Source organism: Lineus longissimus, chromosome 1 (genome assembly GCF_910592395.1).
Source record: "Lineus longissimus chromosome 1, tnLinLong1.2, whole genome shotgun sequence".
NCBI lineage: Eukaryota > Metazoa > Nemertea > Pilidiophora > Heteronemertea > Lineidae > Lineus > Lineus longissimus.
In genome coordinates, this window is record NC_088308.1 from 7,020,106 (window position 1) to 7,042,349 (window position 22,244).

Genomic DNA, 22,244 nt, shown 5'->3' on the forward strand with positions numbered 1-22,244 from the left:
TTTTTCTCAAATTAAAGAATCTCAATCCATACTTTACAGTATTTTTCTCGAATTAAAGAATCTCAATCCATACTTTACAGTGTTGTTCTCAAATTAGATAATCTCAATCCATACTTTATAGTATTTTTCTCAAATTAAAGAATCTCAATCCATACTTTACAGTATTTTTTCTCAAATTAAAGAATCTCAATCCATACTTTACAGTGTTTTTCTCAAATTAAAGAATTTCAATCCATACTTTACAGTTCTTCAAGCTTTAGCCTCCACATATCGTGAATGTCTTTAGGTGACCGAGGCAAACTTGGAAAATTATGCATTTCTGCAGAGCCTGGGAATATGAAATGAGTGCCATTGGGTACACTTCATCACATGCTGTTGAACTGATGATAAATCAAATATTGAGACAGGTTGGCTGGCCTGGTAACTACAGCTGGCTGTAGTGATTGATTGTTCCATGTCATAACTTAGATATCAATCAAGCAGCTGAGCAGCTGGCCTACGCCTTTCGTTAAAGTTAGAAATTTGTAATTGAATTTGAATTTGAAAATTTCCAAATGCATAAATACATGCTGAAGATAAATTTCAGCATTGCCGTGTGAAGACACTATACAAATGCTATAAATAGGCCTACTAAGTTTCCGTTTTGTATGCATAATAGCTGCTCTATGGCATTGTGTAAAACTGCATTTCTATTTTCCTGGACCACCAGTCATTACGAACTGCCTCCCCTTCAAGGTCGAAAAAATAGTTTGATCCAGTACTTTAATTCTTTCAGTTTAAGAACACCAACGTTGTGAGCTTTGAGCGCCAGGAGGTGTACTTCACAGACTCTTTTCAGTACAATCGCCAGACATTATAAGAACAGTCTTAACTCGCAACCAATTATCTCTCGAAGGCTTTGTTTTCCAATACCTTTGCTAACTGGAGATATGTCGGCGCTTATATTTAGCATCAGCGTTCCAAAAATAGCGCAGCGAAATTGACTTTGGATGCATGCCCAGGACATAAATATCTGTCAGCGGCTAAATTTAGCTCAGGTATGACTAAGAATAAAGAGAACCTAAGGATTGATTTTCATGCGTTATCGATATAGCTAAATGAGTGGAACGAGCATTGATTGTTGCTTTTTAAAACATACTCATCGGAACTGGATCAGTTCCAAGTTATAACCTAATTCCTGCAGGTTTTTTCACTCGGGCTTTGCCCCAGGTTCAGAAGATAAACAATGTTCAGCCTAACAGTGATGCACATGTATATTTTCTATACCTAAATGCATATTGTTGCTGGTAACCTTACGGTGAAATCATCTTCTGAAACGAAATCGATAATACCTTTACTTTTGGTATATTACATATACACATCAATGTACAATGGTATTTCATCCTTAGAGTGACATGGACAAACCCACATCAAATTAAACATTCTATTCCGGGACATTATTGCTATTTTCACTAAATATATCCCATGTAGTTATTGATTCCATGTCGATTGTATTGAATATAAAAATTTTGTTGATTCTCTAATTGGTACAATTATTTTCAATTATTTACCAGGGAAGACCTGCCTCTAATTTTAGGTATGGTCTGTTGGTGCACATCTATTTCTATTATAGATTCAGGATATTTTTGGCTCCATAAAAAAAACAAGAGGTATCATATTTTATTCTAAATTGATTATTATGAATTTTATTGTTTTATTAAAATATTCATGGATGTATGTTGTACAAACTTGTCTAATAACTTGTGATCATAACATGAACTATTTCAATATGTGGCTATTGATTTACAATGCAGATCATGCCATGGCAACTTTATTACTCATGTGGATTTTAGGATTTATGGTGGTTTTATATGTTTAGACTTACTCTAACTCATCAAGAATTAGGACAGTAGTCCTTATCAATTGTTGATTTCATGCCTATGATACACAAACAAAAGTGCAAAAAACAAACTTTGATATCAAAAAAGTATTATGATACATGTAAGTTTGTTTACATACAAGATGACACCATGAAGAATCTTTATAAAGATGGTGTCAGAACAGAAATTATTGATAACTGTTATAAATCTTTATCTATTTGGACTTGGCACTGAAACATCTAATAAACAAATTTATTCCACCATCACCAATGACAACACAGCCTGGGGATTAGGGGATTAGGTCTAGTCACAACATAAGTGTCCCTCATCACCAATCAGGTACAGCACCATGTCACCCTAATTACCCCTCAAGCAATTAGGCCTACCCGGTAAATATAAAAACAGTAAATAGCCAATCAAATTCTAATGGGTATCTTGTCTTAATCAAAGACCTGTTTATTAATTACCACCAGTACTGTTAATTAGCATTTGGAACCAGTTAATTAGCATATTGGGTCAGTTAATTAGCATGGTACAGTTTGTTTAGGAATCCTGCTGTGGATTCTCAGAGCTAGGTGGACGCTTATGTTTTGACACTTCTGCTTCCTGTCAAGATCGGCGAGCTTGGCAGACCAGCATGTGGGAATCTTGGGGTCCCTCTTTAAAAAGACAACAATCACGGCTGAGTCATTAGAACCTCAACCACCATCAACATAACATCTTCTTTCAAACTTGTACATTTTCTAACTTTGCAAAATCTGTTATATTCGGACACCTGTTGTGCTATATTCCCGCAAGTCAACACAATTTCATGAAAATCATATCTCGTTATTCTTCGATCTCGATATTGCTGATGTGGAAACGATAAGTTTAAGGGTTATATTTGGATTCTAAGCTGTAGCAGATTCAGGGCGTCTGCGTCATACTTGAATTCATAATTCGTACCATTCCCAACATCAGATCACATGATCATGGAGTGAAGATCGCACAATTAAAACTTGGAAGTTCATCATCGTTAATTTTTGAAAATCGTCGAGAATGCCTGGAGTTGTCAGTCAGCTGTTGCGGTCGTTGCTAGGAGACGCAGTGTCATCTCCGTCTGTTAGTCCTAGCCTTCCGCGGGAAACGTTTCGACCTTGGATACCACGTGAGTCCTTATTCTCAAGCCTTGCATCTTAGAATTGCAGCGCCGAGAGATGGCTTCTTGGAATTCCTGATTGTGTCTGAGATGTATCCCTCGGGGACAGATTGATATCTTCCCGGCAGAAACAATCAGCTGTTGTGGCTTTTTTACCAAGTTCAAATGGTTTCTGAGTAATTGTCATTATGTTATGCATATGATTACAATATATGGCTTCATGAAATGTCAATAGTGTTTGTACCTCTTCAGTAAAGTTCAAAGAAGATTTCTCTCTGATTTTAAAAAGTGAAACTTGTCTGAATTTCTTAGAAGCTTTTAAATTCATGATTGTTGCCGTTTTTTTCTCTTGTCTGACTCTCTGTCAATATCAATTTCCCCGGCTTTCTTACATTTCACGGAAACCTCTTTTTCAGGTTCTAGCTTCTGGTTGGAAACTTCCAAGCATTGTTCAATGGTTATTTCTTGCGAGATTCTCATGTATTTTGTCTTTGTTTATTTGTAGGTGCTGCATGGAGTCTTGACGATGATGAAAACGAGCCCGATGTATTAACGAGCGCAACCACGCAAGAATCTCGCAACGTTCCCCTCTACTACACTACACCACCGAAAGCAGTAAGTTGACAATTTTCACAATCTTTTATTTGGTTCGGGAGCGTCTCCTGAAACATTTTGAAACCAACCAAAGTACCATTTTCTGGTTCAAGTGGGCCTTTAAGCACCCCTCCAGCTTCCTTCCACCTCTACACCCCATTGTGTTGGCACCCCGTGCATTAGGGGTGTATTTATTCCATCCTAAACTACCCAACTGTATCTCCAGCATACCCAAATCAAACAGGAGTTGGCTGTTGTCTTTACCAGTTGAAACTGACTTCTGATCTCACATTAGAACCAATTCATCATTAATTTCCTTCTTTCTAATGACTAATATTGTTTTATGAAGAGAAAGTTGGTGCCTTATCCCTTGTCCTAATGAGCTTCATTCTGTTGAATGCCCCCCTCCCTCGCATGCATCCTTAACTACCTGACCATATCTCCTACTACACAAGGGAGTAAGTCATTATCTTTACCAGCTGAAACTGACTTTTAATCCAACATTAGAACACATTTGATCACCAATTTCCTTCTTTCTAATGACATACTGTTTTTTGGAGAGAGGCAAAGGCTTTATTCCTTTGTCATTGTGAGTTGCATTGTCTTAGGGAAACAGCTACCAACACCTTTTGGAGCTAAAGTGTCCCCAGTCAATATTTAAGTTTAATCAGTTGACCCCAATCGGTTTTGCTTTTGTCTTTTCTATTTGCTTGGATTGTCCCAACCTTTTGCCAATCACCATCATTGTTCCTTGGGCCTACTTTGTTCCTTGAAATGTTTGTCCCCAGATTGAAACATATTGTCCGCTGGAGTGACCCTATTAACCTCATATGGCCAACAAAATAACATTTACCTATTGCTTGTTTTAGAAGCAAATGGTTACCAAAATAATCTCATTTCCGACAGCTTTTCAAAATTTGCCTCGCTTTCATTGTGTGTTTTCTTCTTGTCTTTCTCAATTCCAGTAAAATTTCATCACATTATTTGAAAAACCGCCAACCCAAACCTTCATACCTTTTTTATTCCCAGTAGCGTGTATTACCTGGGAAATGTTCATATCTGATTCCCACCGACCCTGGATTTTCACTAACTTGTTTGAGTGAAAGAACAAGAATGCCTTGGCAATAATATCTATCATATTTACCCAACCTGAATCGTGCAGTATCATATTATAGCTTTGCAAAACTATGACTGGGGTCATCTCTCGCATATCTCTTGCATCGAATTGCTTACAACTGAAAGGGATGGAAATCTTGTATCCATGTCCTTTTCTTTCAGCCAACCCTATGTACAATCAACACATACGAATAGGCCTACCCCCCCCCCCAAACCAACCTCAAGGGGAAAAAAAGTCCCTCCTGTTGGCGAGAGGTCAAATATCTCATGCTGAGTTTGATCTTTCTGCGCAATCCAATTCATATCGGATGAGTTGCTTTGGCTTGAGCTCTCTAGAACAAGAGTGTCCCCATCTTACGTTTTAAATCGAAAGCATGTACTACCGGGTCGGTACTCTCCCTCTTAGCCAGGACCCAGGCACCAGTCACCATGCTGCCACCTGCCATCCAATCAACGAACTAAACCCATCTGCTGTTTTTGACACTGTTCTGGTCGTCTGCATCATAGTGCTGCATTGTCGTCCTCCACGTGTCCGGTTGTTAGATTCACACTCCCGGCATGCTCCATGAAAAGAATAAAAAACTCAGAATGAGGTCATATGCTTGACTCTTTGATTATTTGTGAGCGGACATTGTGTGTGGCACAATTTCCTAAAACCAGTCCATTTCAAAAATTTGTATAATTCAGCAGGATAAGGTGTTACATGTGGATTAATCTTCAAAGTACCAAAGCAACTTTTAAATCATGTATGACAAACTTTTTAAGGTATGTTTTTGAACGCCTTTTTTGTTCATTAACACCTCTGTTGTGTCTTTTTTATAAAACCCCATCTCCAGAAACTTCCATCTCCATTCTATCCACAAGCCATTTCTCTCCTGCTTCTGAACTCAAGACCCAAATTTCCTTTTTTCTGTTCTTTTAAACGACTTGGCCTTAAAATGAAAATTCAGCCAATGAAAGCAATCCATTTCATTGAAATGAAATTGACACCCTTTAAAAAGATTCATTATAAGGTGAAAGAATGAAGTTGGTTTCAATCAGTTTTTCAATTTCAGTTCACTTTTTACCAAACACCCAGTAGTTGAATTTGAAAGTTCACAAAGTGATATCTCTTCTAATGTTTTATCTTTTTATCTTTTCAGAATATGGCAAACATGGCTGTTGAGGACCGAAGGTATGAATTTTTTGTTTTTGTCCATTGAGTTTGATGATTATTTGTGACATTATGCTGAATGTTTTGGCCTTATACAATACCGTCTTTCATAAAGAAGTCTTTAGATCACAGAGGTGAAATTAAATTGAAGTGGCCAAGTCGAAACTAACTTTGTTCTATAATAAATAGGCAGTTGTGATTGATAATGTCACCACAAACTCCTGATATAAATGTATTAAGGATGTGCTGTTTTTATGTTTGGACATTGTTTCATGTTTCCATATTGATAATTCTAGTTTTTTACTACCCAATTTGAATTTATCAGTTTTATTACCGCTATTATCACACTACATGTTGGTCACATGATGTTATCTGTGTTTATCAACGGACAGATAACTGTGTACTCTTAAAAAAATTATTGATGGACAGGCAGAACAATGAATTTTGAAAATAACATGGATATTGCACATTTTGAATATTATTTTCTTGGGCTCCAATTGGTTGAGTAAGCGTGCCAAACAATGAAAGTGTGGGACACAGTCGTGGCGGCTCAGGTCGCCTTTGTTCGGGGGATGATGCCTCTGAATGCACTGCCCAGACCACAGAAATATAGTTGTCATAAAACATTCTGATCTGTGGACAATATATGGGCGCTCGGGTGTGTCCCAGGTAGTTGGTCCTTGTTGTGTGGGTCGGTCTATTTTGATGAGCAAGGGGGTGAGCTTGTCTGTGATCACAAAATATAGGTATATTAGTTCATTTTCTTCTTGAATTAAAAAATCAATCTTGCTTAAATTGAAATAATCAAAATGTCCAAACATTTGTAGATGTTGATGTTAATTGGTTTTCTATTAAATTTTTTACTTGATTTTCACCACCCCAAAAATGGATTGCCCCATGACCCCATTAAATGGTTAATTGAGGTCACATCTGCATGGCTGGAAATTTAAAGTTCCTAATTTTTTGATTATTTTGGATATTACTGGCTTATTGCATTGTTATGCCTACAAGTAACCTGTGCATATATGGGAGTGTAGTGGTGTATGTTGTGGAATATTTTGGTAAGTTTCTGACTCATTCTCATAAAAGTTTTGCCCAATATTTCCCTTTTTAGGAAGTTTATTGTGGTTTTGATACAAAAGTGTATATCTGGATGATTTGCCGATGGTACTCTCGGGGATTGGAATGGATGGGCACATGATGTCCATTAATTATCTATTGATGATTTCATTAACTTTTGGTGCGTTGCCTTTTTGAGATGAGACCTGTTAATGATAGACAGAACGCCAACTTTACATGAAGTGCAATGACGGCATTGTACTAAAGCTATCCATGAAAAAGTTGACTCCCATGACCCTGACAACGGTAAAATTAGACAATTTTGGGCTCTTTTCTCTCATCCTATGCATAAGATAAGAGAAAAGCGCCCCCTGATGTCAAATTTTACCGAGCCCTGACCTAACTGATCGATCAATGCTACACATTCCACGTGTATGACTCTCTTGAGCGCCCTCAGAGAAGCCCTGGGTGTTTTATCACGTCAATGACTCATAATTTGTAACTTGTTAAACAATACCATGACAATCATGCTTATTTCTAATTCACCTTCACGTGCTCCGTGATGATTAAACCTCCATCCTGATTGAGTTTCAAGAAGCCAGAATAAGCCATAAAATATTGATTTTCTAAGCATTGTGACGTCACCATTTTCTTGCAGTGACATGAAAATTGCGGTGAAACAAGTATACTGCGGAAGTGCCCATAGCGGACACCTCTGTATTAAGGACAACCTCTCTATTAAGGACACTAGTTTTGGTCCCAAATTAGTTGTTTCCCCTCAATATGACATCTGTAATCAGGACACCTCTCTATCAAGGACTATAAAGGTGTCCGCAACGGAGAGGTTCCACTGTAGTTCTGAAAGCTCTTTGGCACAATTTGATGATACCAATCAGAGACTCACATTAGTGGTCGTAAATCGTAGATTAATCCCCCCTCCCACTTTCATCCTTTTTCCCACCATCTTTTGGAAAACTCATCAGAGAAAATCACGCTACATTGATGTCCCAAGGGTCGGTCCAAGCGGATGTAAACACAGCTTTCTTTCGCTAAATGTCTGTAAATAGTAACATGATTCGGCCCTGTCATCTATTTATAGATTTTGGTCATCTCAAAATAGACGGACACAGAAATCAGTGGGCAGAGAAGTTTGCTGTGTGCTATATTTAGATGAGGATGTCGCAACTGGTGGGAGATCGGTAAATCACCAATCAACTCTTCTGTAAATATCACATGTTTGCGACTGATAGTAATTTTCCTACGATTAATGTGTCAGTCTTGATTGGCTGTGCACAGGTGACTCCTTGAGTACGACCCTGTGAGGATGCTGATATTACTAAGACTGTGGCATTCATTTTCAAGCTCTGTTTCCTTTATTTTTGCGACCTTACATTTCACGATTTTTGTGTGAGGGGATGAAATCACAAAATGTTTAATATTATAGCAGTTTCATCATTGGGAAAAGCACCCATTAATTGAAATAAATGGTAGCAAAATCTGATAAGGATTTTTTGGCAAACATTTAGGGCTAAAAAATTACAGTTTTAGAGTAGTTTCCCTTAATTAAACAAGTTACTGATAATTGAATTATCAGCTACTGCATAGTTGATTATGGATTAACAAATTGGTTAAGAGCACGTAGATATCGACATTTTTGCTCACGCCCATATTAGATGTCGACAAGTCACCTGGCGTAGCTCCCAAGGTTCAATGTGATTCCGACTAACATGTTACGCGGCATGGTTAATCGATTAACCCGCCCAACTTCTGATGAATTTCCTGTCATATAAACTGCATAGTTGACGTACATCGTCGCTAATCCCCCCAGATTTGTAGGAATACGTATGTACAGTTGTTTAACTATTCTAAGGGTGGAGTAGATAGAGATGAGCACAACGTTTTAATAAATAATACGCATGAAGGTTCATTTGTTGTGAAATTCTGCATGTAACATTGTTTCTGAATCATTGGGTGTAAAAATCAACTTCCGCATGTGCAATATCAGTTTTTTGGAGTGGAAAATGACTCAACTACTGAATTCTGTTCTATAAAACCACACATTCAAATGTCCTACATGTACTCTTTTGTTTGTTCTAATCAACCTGGCAGGTTCCTGTATTTGCTGTCAATGTACCTGTCAACTCCCGAATATTTCTCAAGTCCTTTATTAGTTACAAAGTGATTATACCACATTGTATTTTCACCATGGACGGTTATCATTCTCAAAACATCCTACTTCTAATCACAAATTCTTTTGTCTTAATAGTTTCTGTTTGATATTGGCCTACACGCAGTAACACTTGTTTACCCTTTGGGTAGATAATTTAAATCTTATTGAAATTATTTGTCCCAAGCTTGTGTTTGGAGAGGCCATTGTTTGTTCAGCTATTATACCTTGAGTCGACACTCTCAGCTTTGCACAGCCCTGGCTAGTAACGGTATGATACCTTTCAAAAGAATATTCTACGAAGTATGACATAGCCGACTGCAAAAGATCTGTGCAACAGAAGAGACTTTCAAATCTATTCATTTGGCTATATTACTTGTAAAATCAAAGCGGATATTAAGTTGATGCCTAATGGTGCTGCTGCTAAAACAGTTAGTTTGAGATATATCCTCAACTAATGATATTAACATATCTCTAGTTTTATATGTAAATGTAGTTGAAGGATTAAGAACAAATATACCAAACTAGTTTTGTGTTCTAAATGTAGAAACTGAATTGAATAATTTATTTCGAATTTGAATTGTTGTTTAGTTTACATCCATAAACAGAACATCTTTTTAATGAATTTTAAACCGCACTTGGAAGTGTTACTGTTTTTTTGACAAGTCTTGAACTGTTGAAAGAAGACTTATCCCTGTTTCCAATGAATTGGTTGAATATCCCTATTGTTCCTTAACAATCACGTAACGGGATTAAAGATTTAATCCTATAATGAGTTGAAGTAGTTTGGATATTGCAGAAGGATGAATTTGTTACGAAATAATCCTGAGGCCTGTGGCAATCAGTGCAAATCGATAATCCATTATCACTCATCGACCTGCGGGCTCGAAATAGAGGGCGGGTCTCGCTGTATTCAGGAGAAATTTCCATCACCATTGATTATGATCAATGCTTAGTCATGATGCTGACTTGGGGTATAATAGCGCATTGATAAAAGATTCTGGCATTTCTATAAATGTCCTCAACAGGTTAACTTCGCCGAGATTTTTCAGTCATGAGACTTTACTTTAAAAGGATTATCACTTGAAGCAACAATAGGATACTTTCTAAAGGGATTAAATGTGTTTGAAAGAATTGTTCATCAAAATATTTGGTTTAGACGCCTGTCCTACAGTTATGGGTCATGTTCCGAAAATGACGTAAGTTGACTTACACCATAAATTAATTCGCATCACAATAACAATTTTCTCACTTATTTTATTTTCAGTAATAATTGTTAACATTATCAAGTTTGTTTTGTAAAGTTTCATTAGTTTTCGGCCGGGTTACACACGAAAATAGCAAAAGCATGTGGAGGCCAGAGAAAGTTATATCTTATTCTTACATGTATAACTATTCTTGTTTATGAAAGAAAGTTTCCATTGCATGTCAATTTGATTTATAAACTCTGGCTTCCTACTAAATATGATATCAAACTTGTGAATGATTATCATGTATTTTGATGCATTAAATCACCTTTTGGCTTCTTTTAGTCATCTCGTTACCAATAACAAAAGTTGCCCTGATCAAAAACATGTAATAACAAATTGCGATGGAAATGAAATATTTTGATGACGTAGGTCCTGAACTATGCACCGATATTGCCTACATTAGCGCTATCCATGTGGTATTTACTTAATGACAATTAACGTCACACCATATAGCGTCATTTGGGACCAATGGCAAATCATACCTGATGTCAACATATTAGCGCTATCGACTGTAGTCGTTTCGGGTACATTTACTAGAACGATTCATCAATTATTTTCCACGATTTGGTTGATTTTGATTTTTACGTGTGTACGTCTGCCTCGTATAAAAGAAGTCATCAGCGTCAGCATATGATAGTGCCCAACATATAAAACCGGCGCACAAGTGTCAGGATTTTAGTGTTTTCAGTTTGTTTATCAGTGACAGTCGGGAGTAGGCGAAATCGACAACATGTCGGCGAAACGTATTTACCTCAGACGCGGAAGTTTGAATACTCAACAGAACACGCTCATTACTCAATTCATTCTTGACTCAATCAAAAGGTCAGCTGTAAAGGATGGCATCTGCTGATTTTCCCGCATTTCATTAGCGTTTCCCACCTTGTCTGGGTTTTCCATTTCAGGTAATGTTCGGTTGACTTACCGTATCATTGCATGTCTGTTACGTGATTGGCTGCCGGGAGAAGAGATATACTCGCCTTGGAATTGGATTCTAGGAGAAATTTGTTTATGTTTGAAAATCGTCATATGGTGCCGCCATGTTTGGTCTTCTATGAAGACAATCCAAAATCTTGTTCGTCAGTTTTGAGCAGAATGTCGTAGGCTTCAGGAATAAGACAACTGGTGTTCCAGGTCAGAGAATAGCTGCCAAACCAACCGTCAGTTTCAGCATCTTGCAAAGAGGATTCGTCTTGAATCAAAACTTGTGATATTTTTCGCTAATGTGCGTGCAACTCCATTTGTCTTTTCAGGGGTAGCTTAACAGGAAGTAAAGGTCTATCACGGTTAGCACGACGACTCAGTCAGAAAGAGCGACGGACGCGTGATACAGACGGCCTAGAGAAACGAACTCTGCGACAGAGATCAGTCAGTTTAGATTGGTAAGTCAGTTTTGACTCTTGGTTTTGTTTTTGACTGTTGCAATTTAGTTAAATTTTTACTCTGTCACATCAAACTCATTTTCTGTCCCTTTGATTATCACGTCACATCATATTACACTCAGTAGGCAAAAAGTGCTTATTTTGGTAGAAAAATTAAAAATCTTAATTTCATAGCAGAGAAAAGGTCATGTTTTGATTTTGGCCCAAAGCACTTTACTTAGCTTGGTGGAAGGTGTTTGCCATTTCGACTACTACTGTCTCAGTTTCATAGAAATTCTTATTTTGCTTCTCCCACTGCATGTTTCATCCATTTTCATTTGTTTTCCCACGTTCATTTCGTTTGTTGTTATTTGTTGTAGGACAGAGAAATTTAGTGTGAAAAATGCATGCCAACAAAATAAAGAAAATGAAACAGAAAGGTTTGTCCCCATTTAATTTTTAGACTGATAACACCTAGCCCAACATTCTGAAATTCCTTTCAAGGTTTAAAATTTAACCCATCGATGTTGATCAGTTTGGTATCACTTGCACTTCATTCCTCAACACCATCACCATCACATACACTCTGTATCATCCTCCTCAATTTCAAGTGAGGGACTTTGGCCAAGAGTGACTTTAATTCCTACTACACCTGTTTTGCTCAAATGAAATAATTACTCATGAGCATTTACTTGTAACTACCTTAGTTCGTAGAACCACCACACAATGCCCTTCAAATGCTGTTATTATCAGTTACTTAAACAAGTACTGTTTGAATTCAGTGATCCAATATCAACAAGTTTTAGTCACAGTGCCCACTGGCGCCATTGTAGAAAGTCTGCTCCTCCTCTGAGTTTCTTTGGCTCAAGACCATTGTGGAAAGACTGCTCCTTCTCCAAGTTTCTTTGGCTCAAGACCATTGTAGAAAGACTGCTCCTTGTCCAAGTTTCTTTGGCTCAAGACCATTGTAGAAAGACTCACGTAGCATCTCCTCTGAGTTTCTTTGGCTCGAGACCATTGTAGAACCCTGCTGACCTTCTCAAGAGTTATTTGGCTCAGGACCATTGTAGAAAGTCTCCCGATTGATTTAGTTCAGCAGATCATAAAATGAACTTCTTTATTTCTGTTTACTTGCAGTGGTGATGGCCGACGGGTAAGCCTGCTAACTGCGGCATATACATCTTGCAACAACGATGATAAGACATTATCCACGTCTCCAAGCATGCCGTCCAAGCTGGCCAACAAGAGTGGGGGCGTGTCCCCTAATGCTAAACTTATAAGAAATACATCAGGTAAGCAGAAAGAACAATTGATACAGTTTTTAGGGAGCATGTCAAACTTGTAAAGCTTGTTAAGAAAGGAGGGTGAGTGAAGATATAAAATAGTTGAGTTTGACTAGTTTCCATGGCTTCAAAACTTAGGTTTTATTGCTTAGTGTGTGCCGTTTTTGAGTGGCAATATTTTTCTCACAGAACTGTAATGTCATTACAAACGTGGGCACATTACGAATGACTGGTACCTGCCACCGCAGGTGTCCAATAATAAGGTGATGGGGGGTATGAAGGAAGGTGGTATTACTGTGGGGGCGTCACTGTTGATGATGGTCGTAACATTAGGATATCATTCGACGCTAGTCACATGAGGAGAGGTCACGTTACAGAGGTGTGTTTCATGTGATAATCATGTCTTTATCAAGCTTGGTAAAAAAAGTTTCAACATGATACTTGATCCTTATTTTAGAGTCTGATCGCAGCGTATCATATTTTCTTCCCAGAAATCAACCTTGAAACTTATGTGGTTGTCTTCTCATTTTTCAGGCAAACGTAAAGGAAGCGCTGATGTAATTGATGGCTCATTATTATTTCTATCGAGAGTTGAGAAGAAGAAACTAGAACGAAAACTGACTGGGATGGATTCACAAGGTATGTCACGTTATTTTAATCCCCTCTTGCCCGAAACTTGAACAATTATGCCTAAAGTTGGATGGAACCTCTTGTCCTTCAGTGGGTAATATATGGCCAATCCTGGTGTGTTGAAAATTCGTTGAAACCCTCACTGGAGTGGACCTCAATCATTCTTTGTGCAACTGAACACCCATTACCCTAAAATAAAATTATTTTTGTCTCCCTTCTCATTGCCTAAGGAAGTCTTGCAAACTCTTTCATTCTCTGTAGCTTTTATAACTCTTCAAGTTTCCAAATTGAGAAGTCTCCTTTGATTTCGTGACATTTTAAGAATGATGAATGTGGGAATGTGGGAATTGTTGCTTTGTTATCATTCCGTTGGTCCAGCTTCTTTTAGGAGTTGATTTAGTCGGAAGTTTCATTGAGTCTAAGTTTACATTTTGCGGGTTGAAAATGTTTAATGTTTGTCACAGAATTCGGTATGATGAAAATTCAAATAGAGAGAATTTATAGGTTGATACTGAAGTGAACACATTTGAATTTTTTTCTGTGGATATTTTAATATTTCATACTTTGTCTGTTTTCAGCCTTGTTTGATGCTGTTGAGCATCAAGACTTGGATGCAGTCAAAACTCTTCTTGAGACAAGTAATTACGATATAAACTGGTAAGTTTATAACTCCATCCTATGTTTTCATGGTTACCTGACCAAGAAATATTCCAAAATGGTGTTGTCCATACGTGTTTGGCGAAAATGGCAGGAAAAATAAAATAAAATAAAAATGTAATGTATTTGCATTGGTTGTATGGTTTCAAAGCCAGAAATCTTTGTTTGGTGTCAATTTTTGTTATCAACTACTGTATTTATTACACTCAGACTCACTAAATCATGATAGGTATTGATTTTGGTGATAGTCACCACCCATAAACATTGTGTATTTGACGCTATATGGATTGCTACAATCTGGTTATTTGGTGTGATGACAAAAGCTGAAATATTTTTTATATAACTGACGTCATCGTATTCGATTGTATGCCTACCTGATGTCATGATTTTCGATTTCGTATTATCTAAAGTCAATATTTTCTTGTCTTTTCAGTACAAATGACGATGGTTTCGTTCCGTTAGATATTGCTATCATGACAAACAATATGCCTCTTGCCAAACTTATGCTCAAACATGGTGCTAAAGAAAACACAAAATGTAAGTGACTTTTGGTAGATTTATATTTTTTTCAAATCTGAGAATAGCAGGAGAAAAAAAAAATTTGATTTAAAAAAAATGAGTTTTGGGGAAACCCTATGATTGAGAATTACAATTGATACTTTCAAGAAAAAAATGGAAATTTTTGAGAGATATATGGATGCTTCTGCTTGTGTCTATTTTCTTACATTCCTCATTCTCCCTCTTCAGGGTTCAACAACCAGCAAGTTCTCGAAAAGTTGACGGGTCTCGTAAACAATGCTGCGCGACGGGTAGTCGACCTAATGGCAACAGTGGTGAACGGAGCATCGGGAAAGGCCAATATCTCGAGCAGCCAACACAGAGTAAGTCCAAAACTCATCCCCTCAAACTCATCTGGTTGAAATGGAAAATAATCTTTAACTAGAAGGTACGGTGTACCCTTTGAGGATCATAGGCCTACTGATTAGTTTAATGACTAAAAGATTTTTTGTATTTTCCCCATGCACCGATCCTTACAGCGAGTCCAAGGCAAAATTATTTAGTTAATCCAAAAATATTATTGAAAATCAACTCAACTAATACAAGAATTATATAGGCATACATGTAGATCTTTAAATATTTTTCTTAGCCTTTAAAATTAATTAGGCTTCCGATTAACTAGATAATTAAGTTTTAATCAAAGTTTGTAAAGCTTGTTATAAAAACAACATTTCTTCCCTTTTTTATTTTTGATAAAGTCTGTGGCCCTTCTTTGTAATTTTCTCCAGGACTTAACTAAAATTGAATAATTGTTTGAACAGCATGATAATGTTTGCGCAATGTTAATAGGGTCCCAGTGCAGTGGCTTTACTTATTGTAATTTGGCTAACAACAAAGGGGAAATAATACTCTGCTAAGGCATTTGTCTGCCCGTCCAAGCAGGACAATGTCCCGGCTTGATACGCAGGCCTAAAAATCCTCTTGAGGGCTAATTTGGCTCATATAAACATCTATACACGACATATCTCACCCCTTAACTAGGCCTACTAGGTAGTATTTTGAATTCATTACCAGATACTTATAGGCCTCGCACACTAGGCCAATGATTGAGTCGCATTCTTTAATCACGAATGTGGATGCTTCCCGCAGGTGAGAACGAGCTTACGAAGTTGATGATCGTTTCGAGTGCTCAATTTGATACTCGCGGGTCTTACCAACAGTCCGTGGTTGCTCTTAAAGGGCCATTGAGTGTTCTTCAAGACCTATTGTACCGCAGCTTGAGATTTTGCCTGACACATCCGTAATGCCAGGAATAAATTCCTCTACACATGTTCTTTTCCCAAGCGACATCGGTTCAGACCATCATGTGTTTTGGATTACAAGCCCTCTGCTATGACAATGTACTATCCAGGATTTTCGATTCCTTTTTCAGGACAATGAGAGACTTCTGAGTTTCTGGGAATTCCGTCATCGGTTACTCAAGAGGATGAAATTAGGATACGAACAAGCAAGTAAGTGATCAAAACACTCAGACGTCCCATAATGTTCCTCGTGGATTATTCTTACGATCGTCTAGCGATCTCGTGATGTGGATCTACGGTACATTCTGAGAAGGCATCAAGAAGTAATCTATTGATTGCGGCTGCTCCATGTCAATTTGTGTCATTATTAATCATGAGGCTGTCACACCAGTGAATTTTATGATACGGAAAACATGAGAAGTAGATTTCGGCGAATACAGACTTTGTCATCTGAATTAATAATGGTTTCCTTATGAAAGTTTAAAGACATTAGGAAACTTTGGGTTTGAGTAATTTTAGATGAATTTTGTGGTTTTATTGGTTTTGGCAGATTTTGGCTCAAATTACATTTAATAAATTTTGGTTGATTTTGGCTGAATTTAGATTTGCTTTTATTTATACTTTCGCATTATGATTTTCAGCCATCCCAGACAGTCCGACCACAGTTACCTTATACGTCGCCAATAATTCATCATTACTAGTCAATTTCAAAGAACCAGCCAATCATAATGGAGCAATCATTACACGCTATAAAGGTAAGTGCCAATCATGAAGACTCTACGAAAACTTTTGAGGAACATTTAATGGCCAGCGAAATAAACAATTTAACCAGTTGGTGATTGATATTAAAATGTCACCATCAGATCAAGAGCGTTTCAAACAAGTTCTCAGCATAGTTAAGTCTCTTGGGTATTTCCTATGGTCATGGTTATCCTGTTCCTCTTGGTCATCTTGTATTCAGCCATCTGATATCAAATCCACTCTTCTCTTCTTTCAGTTGAATGGAGCTGTTTTGAGGACTTTCACCCCCTAGCGGGAGAGACTGTGATTAATTCGGATGAGCATCGTTATCAGATTCCAAACCTTACACAGGGTAACACATACTATGTACGGGTAACAGCTGGCAATATCAAGGGCTATGGACCATTTGCAGCATCCGACCCACCATATGCCGTGCCATCAAGTTGGCGGGAAGTCGACAACATGCCACCGCGGTCTGATGGAAAATTGAAATTGTTGGATACGCTATTCACGAATATACGAAATGCAAGACCGGCAGATGCATCTGAGATTAAAGACACCGTTGGGGAATCGCCCCTTCATCAGAGGAAGCCAAACGTCAAGAAAAGTTTCAAGAATCTCTTCACAGCACCGAAATTTCAAAAGAATCTCAAGAGGTTAGTATTTTGTAGCAGAGTCTGATTAACCAAGGATTATACGTGTTTGTCGAAGGATTTCTGGTTGTAACTGATCATTACCCACAACTCCACATCAATGTTTTCTAAGGACGTTTCAACAAAATAACAAGCATAAGACTTGTATGATCAGATAATTGGTCTCAAAGATTGTCTTTAGCCTAGGCCTACTTTCAAGATTTTTCCTCAAGTTATGAATCTTCCTATTGTGAAAGTGGATTTAGGTAGATCCTTATGGAAATATTTATAGCCCTAGGCATTGACAATGCATTTGCTAACATATATTCATGAGGAGCATTCCCTAATGACATCTCAGGACGATTCAGGGTTTTAGGCTAAGATCTACAAAAGAAATAGCTTACTCTAAACCTACAAACGAGATGACTAAGTTATCTTTGTTCGGTTTCTAAAAAGTAGACCTTGGTGTCTCACTTCTGATAACATTTAGCTTAATCAAGAATATATTATTAAACTGTTTAGAGTAAGTATCTCATTCAAATCCAGAAGTCTTCTTTGTTATGATATAATATATCATCCTTAGACGTAGACAAAATCCTTTCGGATAATCCTTCTTCTTATTCTGTGTACAGTTTTAGCATAGAGCTTTGATGTTTATCACTGCGGTTGGTAGCTGGTCCCAGTGTCTCCGTCTTTGTCCAATTTTGACGATTTCTTAATTCTTTTGTTACAGCCGTGGTGTTTACATCGCCAGCCTTTTATACAATGAGGACCGAGTCCTAGTCGCGGAAGACACCATCCCCATAGTAGAAGTCGATGAAAACTTCACCAGCACCAGTCTCCACACGGACTTTCATTGGATGATGAAGGTCGCGTGCACTTGGGAGGACGTGAAATCGCTTCGTCAAGACATGGACAAAAACTCCAGCTCGAGCACTGTGCATTTCCGGAGTAAACTCCTCCAAGCCGCGGCCCAGCTTCAGAATGGGCTCGGAATCCAAGACCTGGGACAGTTTCATTACCGCATGTTCAAGGATTCAGTGGGAACTATCATGTTTGTCATCGTCAATCATATTCGTGATCCAAAATCGGTTAATACGTCAAACACCAGGTGGACACCTTTGACAAAGTTACAGAAACGACTCTCCGTGCCGACGCTGACGGAAAATACAAATGCAAACGCTCTCGACATGGTCATGACTAGTTTAACCGTAAGTGTCTTGAAAACCTTCTGAATCTTTTTGTCTAACACTTTGCAAAGACATCATGCTCTGAAGACTTAAAATGGGCACAATGGGATTTTCTTGAGATAATATTTAAATATTTAATATTTAAAACATTTCTGTGGGATTACGATTCAATGCTTAATACTTCACAACTTCTGCTTCAGTAGAGGGCTATTTATGGCATAAATCTCAGGGAGTGGGAAATACTTGTGATCAAGTTTCTCAGGGGACATCTTCACTTTGTATAATTTTAACCTCTTAAATATTCAAGTGCAAAATCCAAACATCAAAGAAAAGCACACAAACAACAGTTGGTAAATAAATCTGTTTTAAAGACCTTTAAAGGGACATAATCTTTTTGATGTGCACATAATTCCTCTAAGAAGTCTATGATATGTTAGAATTTGGTCAGTGTCCAAATCTGATTTTCTGTTATTGCTTATTCTTCCAGGAAATCATTCGTTACGACGCAAACAGCAAAAAGCCCATGTCACCTGGACTTTACCTCGGCTACCTCAAGCTGAGAAGCTCTGTCGATCTTATCCGCGTCATGGTCCCAGAGAGAATACCCAATATCGTTCCACACGTTAAGATACGCGGATGCCCTAACGTCTCAAGAGAAGAATGGGAGTGGGTGCAAAATCTCAGTGCCAACGACGTCAAAGAAGACCCATCGCCGGGACAGGTCAACTTTCAGAATCTCCTCACAAACAGTTGCAAAGATCTTCTGAATAATTTAGGAATCTCCGAGGATGACGCAATCAGTCATCGCCTCTACGATCTAGAAGTGATCGAACTCAGTGACGATGTGTCTTTTCTCCTACTTCTGCCACCTGTCGAACACGTATGCAGCGTCCCCGGTCATAACGATGAGCTTTCAAGCAAGGAAGGCTTCCTGACGCCGCCGGTGCAAGTCTTTGAAATGGGTAAGTTGAATCAGAACTTAGTGAAATATTGAAATCTTCTGACTCTATCTGTGAGCTAGATCTTCACAATTGAGTGACAGGTCAAAAAGCAGTGCAAAAGTGTGATGAATGCCGTAGTGAGATAACTGTCAAATGTGAAACAGAATCTCGGTCAGTTTTGTTCAAAGACTACAGATGGCAGCACTGAAGATTGTGAACTTCATTGGGATTTAGCTCTTACTCTTTGTTAAATTACTACAATACTTTTCATAAGATTAACTTTTTGTTTCAATGAGTATAGTGGTTAACGTCAAACAAGATTTTAATGAATCATTCGATCTTTTTCAGTCCATATGTGCACGTATCAGCGAGACTTCATCAACCGTTACTCACGATTGTCATCAATATTAGAGATGGATCTACAACTCGCTCAACAAGCCCAGCGAGAGGCTTTCTCCACAGAAGAAGTCACAGCGTCAAAAGAGAGGCTAGAAATGGTGACGAAGTTTCAGGCAACTCTTGACGAGGCGTGGCGGGGGATGAGATGGACCATGGACATTATTACTTACGGCAGAGATAAAACTGTACGCGGTGGTTTACCGTTAGGCGTCCTATACGCACCACCACCATCGCCAAACTGTTCACCAGAAATGTATCGTAAAGATATGGAACATGTGACCTCTAGCGCAAGTGACCTTGGTTACCATAGTGATCGAAACTCTGCCGATTATAATATGGACACACAGAATAACCAAAGTCGTGATAGAAACAGTGCTTGTGATATGGACATGACGGATTTCACGGGTGATAGTACGGTAACCAGCGGTTACTGTTCGCATAATTTAAGTGACGATGCTTCGTTAGTGAGCAATGCATCAAATACAATGCCGGGCATTTTACGCGTGTTTGCAGCCTACGAGACAGGACTCTCTAAGGGTACTAGTGTGAAGCTACATGTAACACTGCGGACGACTTCTCGGGAAGTCATCGACCTTGTTGTCCAGCAGTTAAACCGCGCAACTCGCATGCGACATCCGAGTGGACCTTTCTACACTGACGAACAATTGGAGGACTTTTGTCTGGTTGCTGTGATAGGGGCTCGAGAGCGGGTACTGAGAGACGATTATCAACCGCTGACTCTTCAGAATCCCTGGACGAAGGGTCGTTTATATGTGCGCATGAGAAGTGACCTATTGGCTGCCTTGGAACAAACACAAGTGACAACTGTGTAATGAGAGAATGTAACATTAAGGTGTTGAGGAATAACAAACATCAATGGACTGGGGACATATTACCACCTTCCTTTCGACCTCTCTAAAGCATTCTGTCATTGATTTTGAGGGTCTGTTACTTTATGCAAAGTAAAAAACAAGTTAAATCAAGCAATATTCAAAACTGCTACTGCTACAAAACTGGTAAAAATAGGAGCTTAATTTGTTTCTAAACTTTTCCGAAGGGGATTGTCATGATTGGTATAACCCTCCTAGATGAAGAAGATGATTCTCCAGTCCATTTGTATTTGATGCCAGTGAGATCAATGTCAGATACTAGAACTAGGCTCTCTGTTATAGGAAATGTCTCTCTTCAGCAACTCCTGCTGAGCTGAGCCAAAGACCATGTGCAAAATGATATGCTATGGATGTGATAGTGTACAATGGCTGTTGCTCATCTTAGGTGGGCTTAGCTAATCCCTTGTCACCCCCATGACACAGAATGCTTTCTCAAATTTGAAATGGTCTACATAAAGTGTGTAGTCAAACTCTTCAAATTACAGTAGAACCTGTCTATTGATGACACCCTTTGGACTGACAAATGCTGTCCTTAATTGAGAGGTGTTCTGATTGCAGAGGTCAAATTCAATGGAAATTACCAAATGCGATGTCCCTAATAGAGAGGCTGTCCTTGGTTGGGAGGTGTCCGCTAAGTGAAGCCACACTGTATCAGCATGTTTTGTTAGTAAGGTCCGCTCTATTCATTTGAGGTGATCAAAGTCTACTGATGGCGTCTTATGGGGATGACAATCGATATAAATGGCTTCAATGTGCAAGACAATCTAGGAATCATATACCCAGTGATATACAATATGTGCATGAACACGTGGAACAGACAGTTGTACGCGTTCATCCGTCGTTTGTTAAGTTTGAATATGACAATTATTCACATGGAACGGATATAGGAAACCAAATTGAAGGGTCTCGTTCCAAAACTTGCTATGATCCGTTTTGAAATTTTGAAAAATGCAAAGAATGAAATGAAAATGAAAATGAAAATTTAAAGTGCTAGCATGGGGTTTGTCGTGAGAAAATAAGCACAATAGACGCTCTCCATTATAAGGGACACTATTGGAGCTGTAAGAAATGCTGTCTTAGATAGACATTTATAAAAACTGAGAACAGTTGAATAGATGTGACCGAAACCAGTGTCCTTATTAGAGAGGTGGCAGAGGTGTCCACTTGAGGAGGTTCCACTTTGTCTTAAACTTGACCAGAATGTAGAAATATTATGCAATCAAAAACCTTTAAAAAATGGTGTTTTCACGTTTTGGAGCGAAACTCTTCGAGACCTGTGCCAATCTGCATTTTTATCGATAACAACACAATGTGTTTTGTATCATCAACTATGATCTGTGTAAAGTCACATTATCTATTTATTAAAAAAAGCAATGTAAATGTCCAAA

The 22,244-nt window shown here is 38.3% G+C and overlaps 1 protein-coding gene across 10 annotated transcripts in view; it reads left to right on the plus strand.

Moving 5' to 3' along the window:
• Positions 1 to 22,244, plus strand: part of LOC135487369 (ankyrin repeat and fibronectin type-III domain-containing protein 1-like) — a 97,055-nt gene extending 74,811 nt beyond the window's left edge. For 8 of the 10 annotated variants that reach the window (XM_064770971.1, XM_064770962.1, XM_064770963.1 and 5 more), the window contains 15 exons: positions 3,503 to 3,612; positions 5,850 to 5,881; positions 11,587 to 11,715; positions 12,075 to 12,134; positions 12,832 to 12,986; positions 13,512 to 13,616; positions 14,186 to 14,264; positions 14,698 to 14,801; positions 15,012 to 15,145; positions 16,195 to 16,273; positions 16,705 to 16,818; positions 17,061 to 17,460; positions 18,170 to 18,647; positions 19,114 to 19,588; positions 19,916 to 22,244. In XM_064770971.1, the coding sequence (XP_064627041.1) occupies positions 3,503 to 3,612; positions 5,850 to 5,881; positions 11,587 to 11,715; positions 12,075 to 12,134; positions 12,832 to 12,986; positions 13,512 to 13,616; positions 14,186 to 14,264; positions 14,698 to 14,801; positions 15,012 to 15,145; positions 16,195 to 16,273; positions 16,705 to 16,818; positions 17,061 to 17,460; positions 18,170 to 18,647; positions 19,114 to 19,588; positions 19,916 to 20,799 (3,338 nt within the window). In that variant the 3' untranslated portion in view covers positions 20,800 to 22,244. Of the gene's footprint in view, positions 1 to 3,502; positions 3,613 to 5,849; positions 5,882 to 10,153; positions 10,286 to 11,586; positions 11,716 to 12,074; positions 12,135 to 12,831; positions 12,987 to 13,511; positions 13,617 to 14,185; positions 14,265 to 14,697; positions 14,802 to 15,011; positions 15,146 to 16,194; positions 16,274 to 16,704; positions 16,819 to 17,060; positions 17,461 to 18,169; positions 18,648 to 19,113; positions 19,589 to 19,915 lie in introns of those variants that run through there. The other 2 variants (XM_064770982.1, XM_064771029.1) reach the window with 2 other exon arrangements.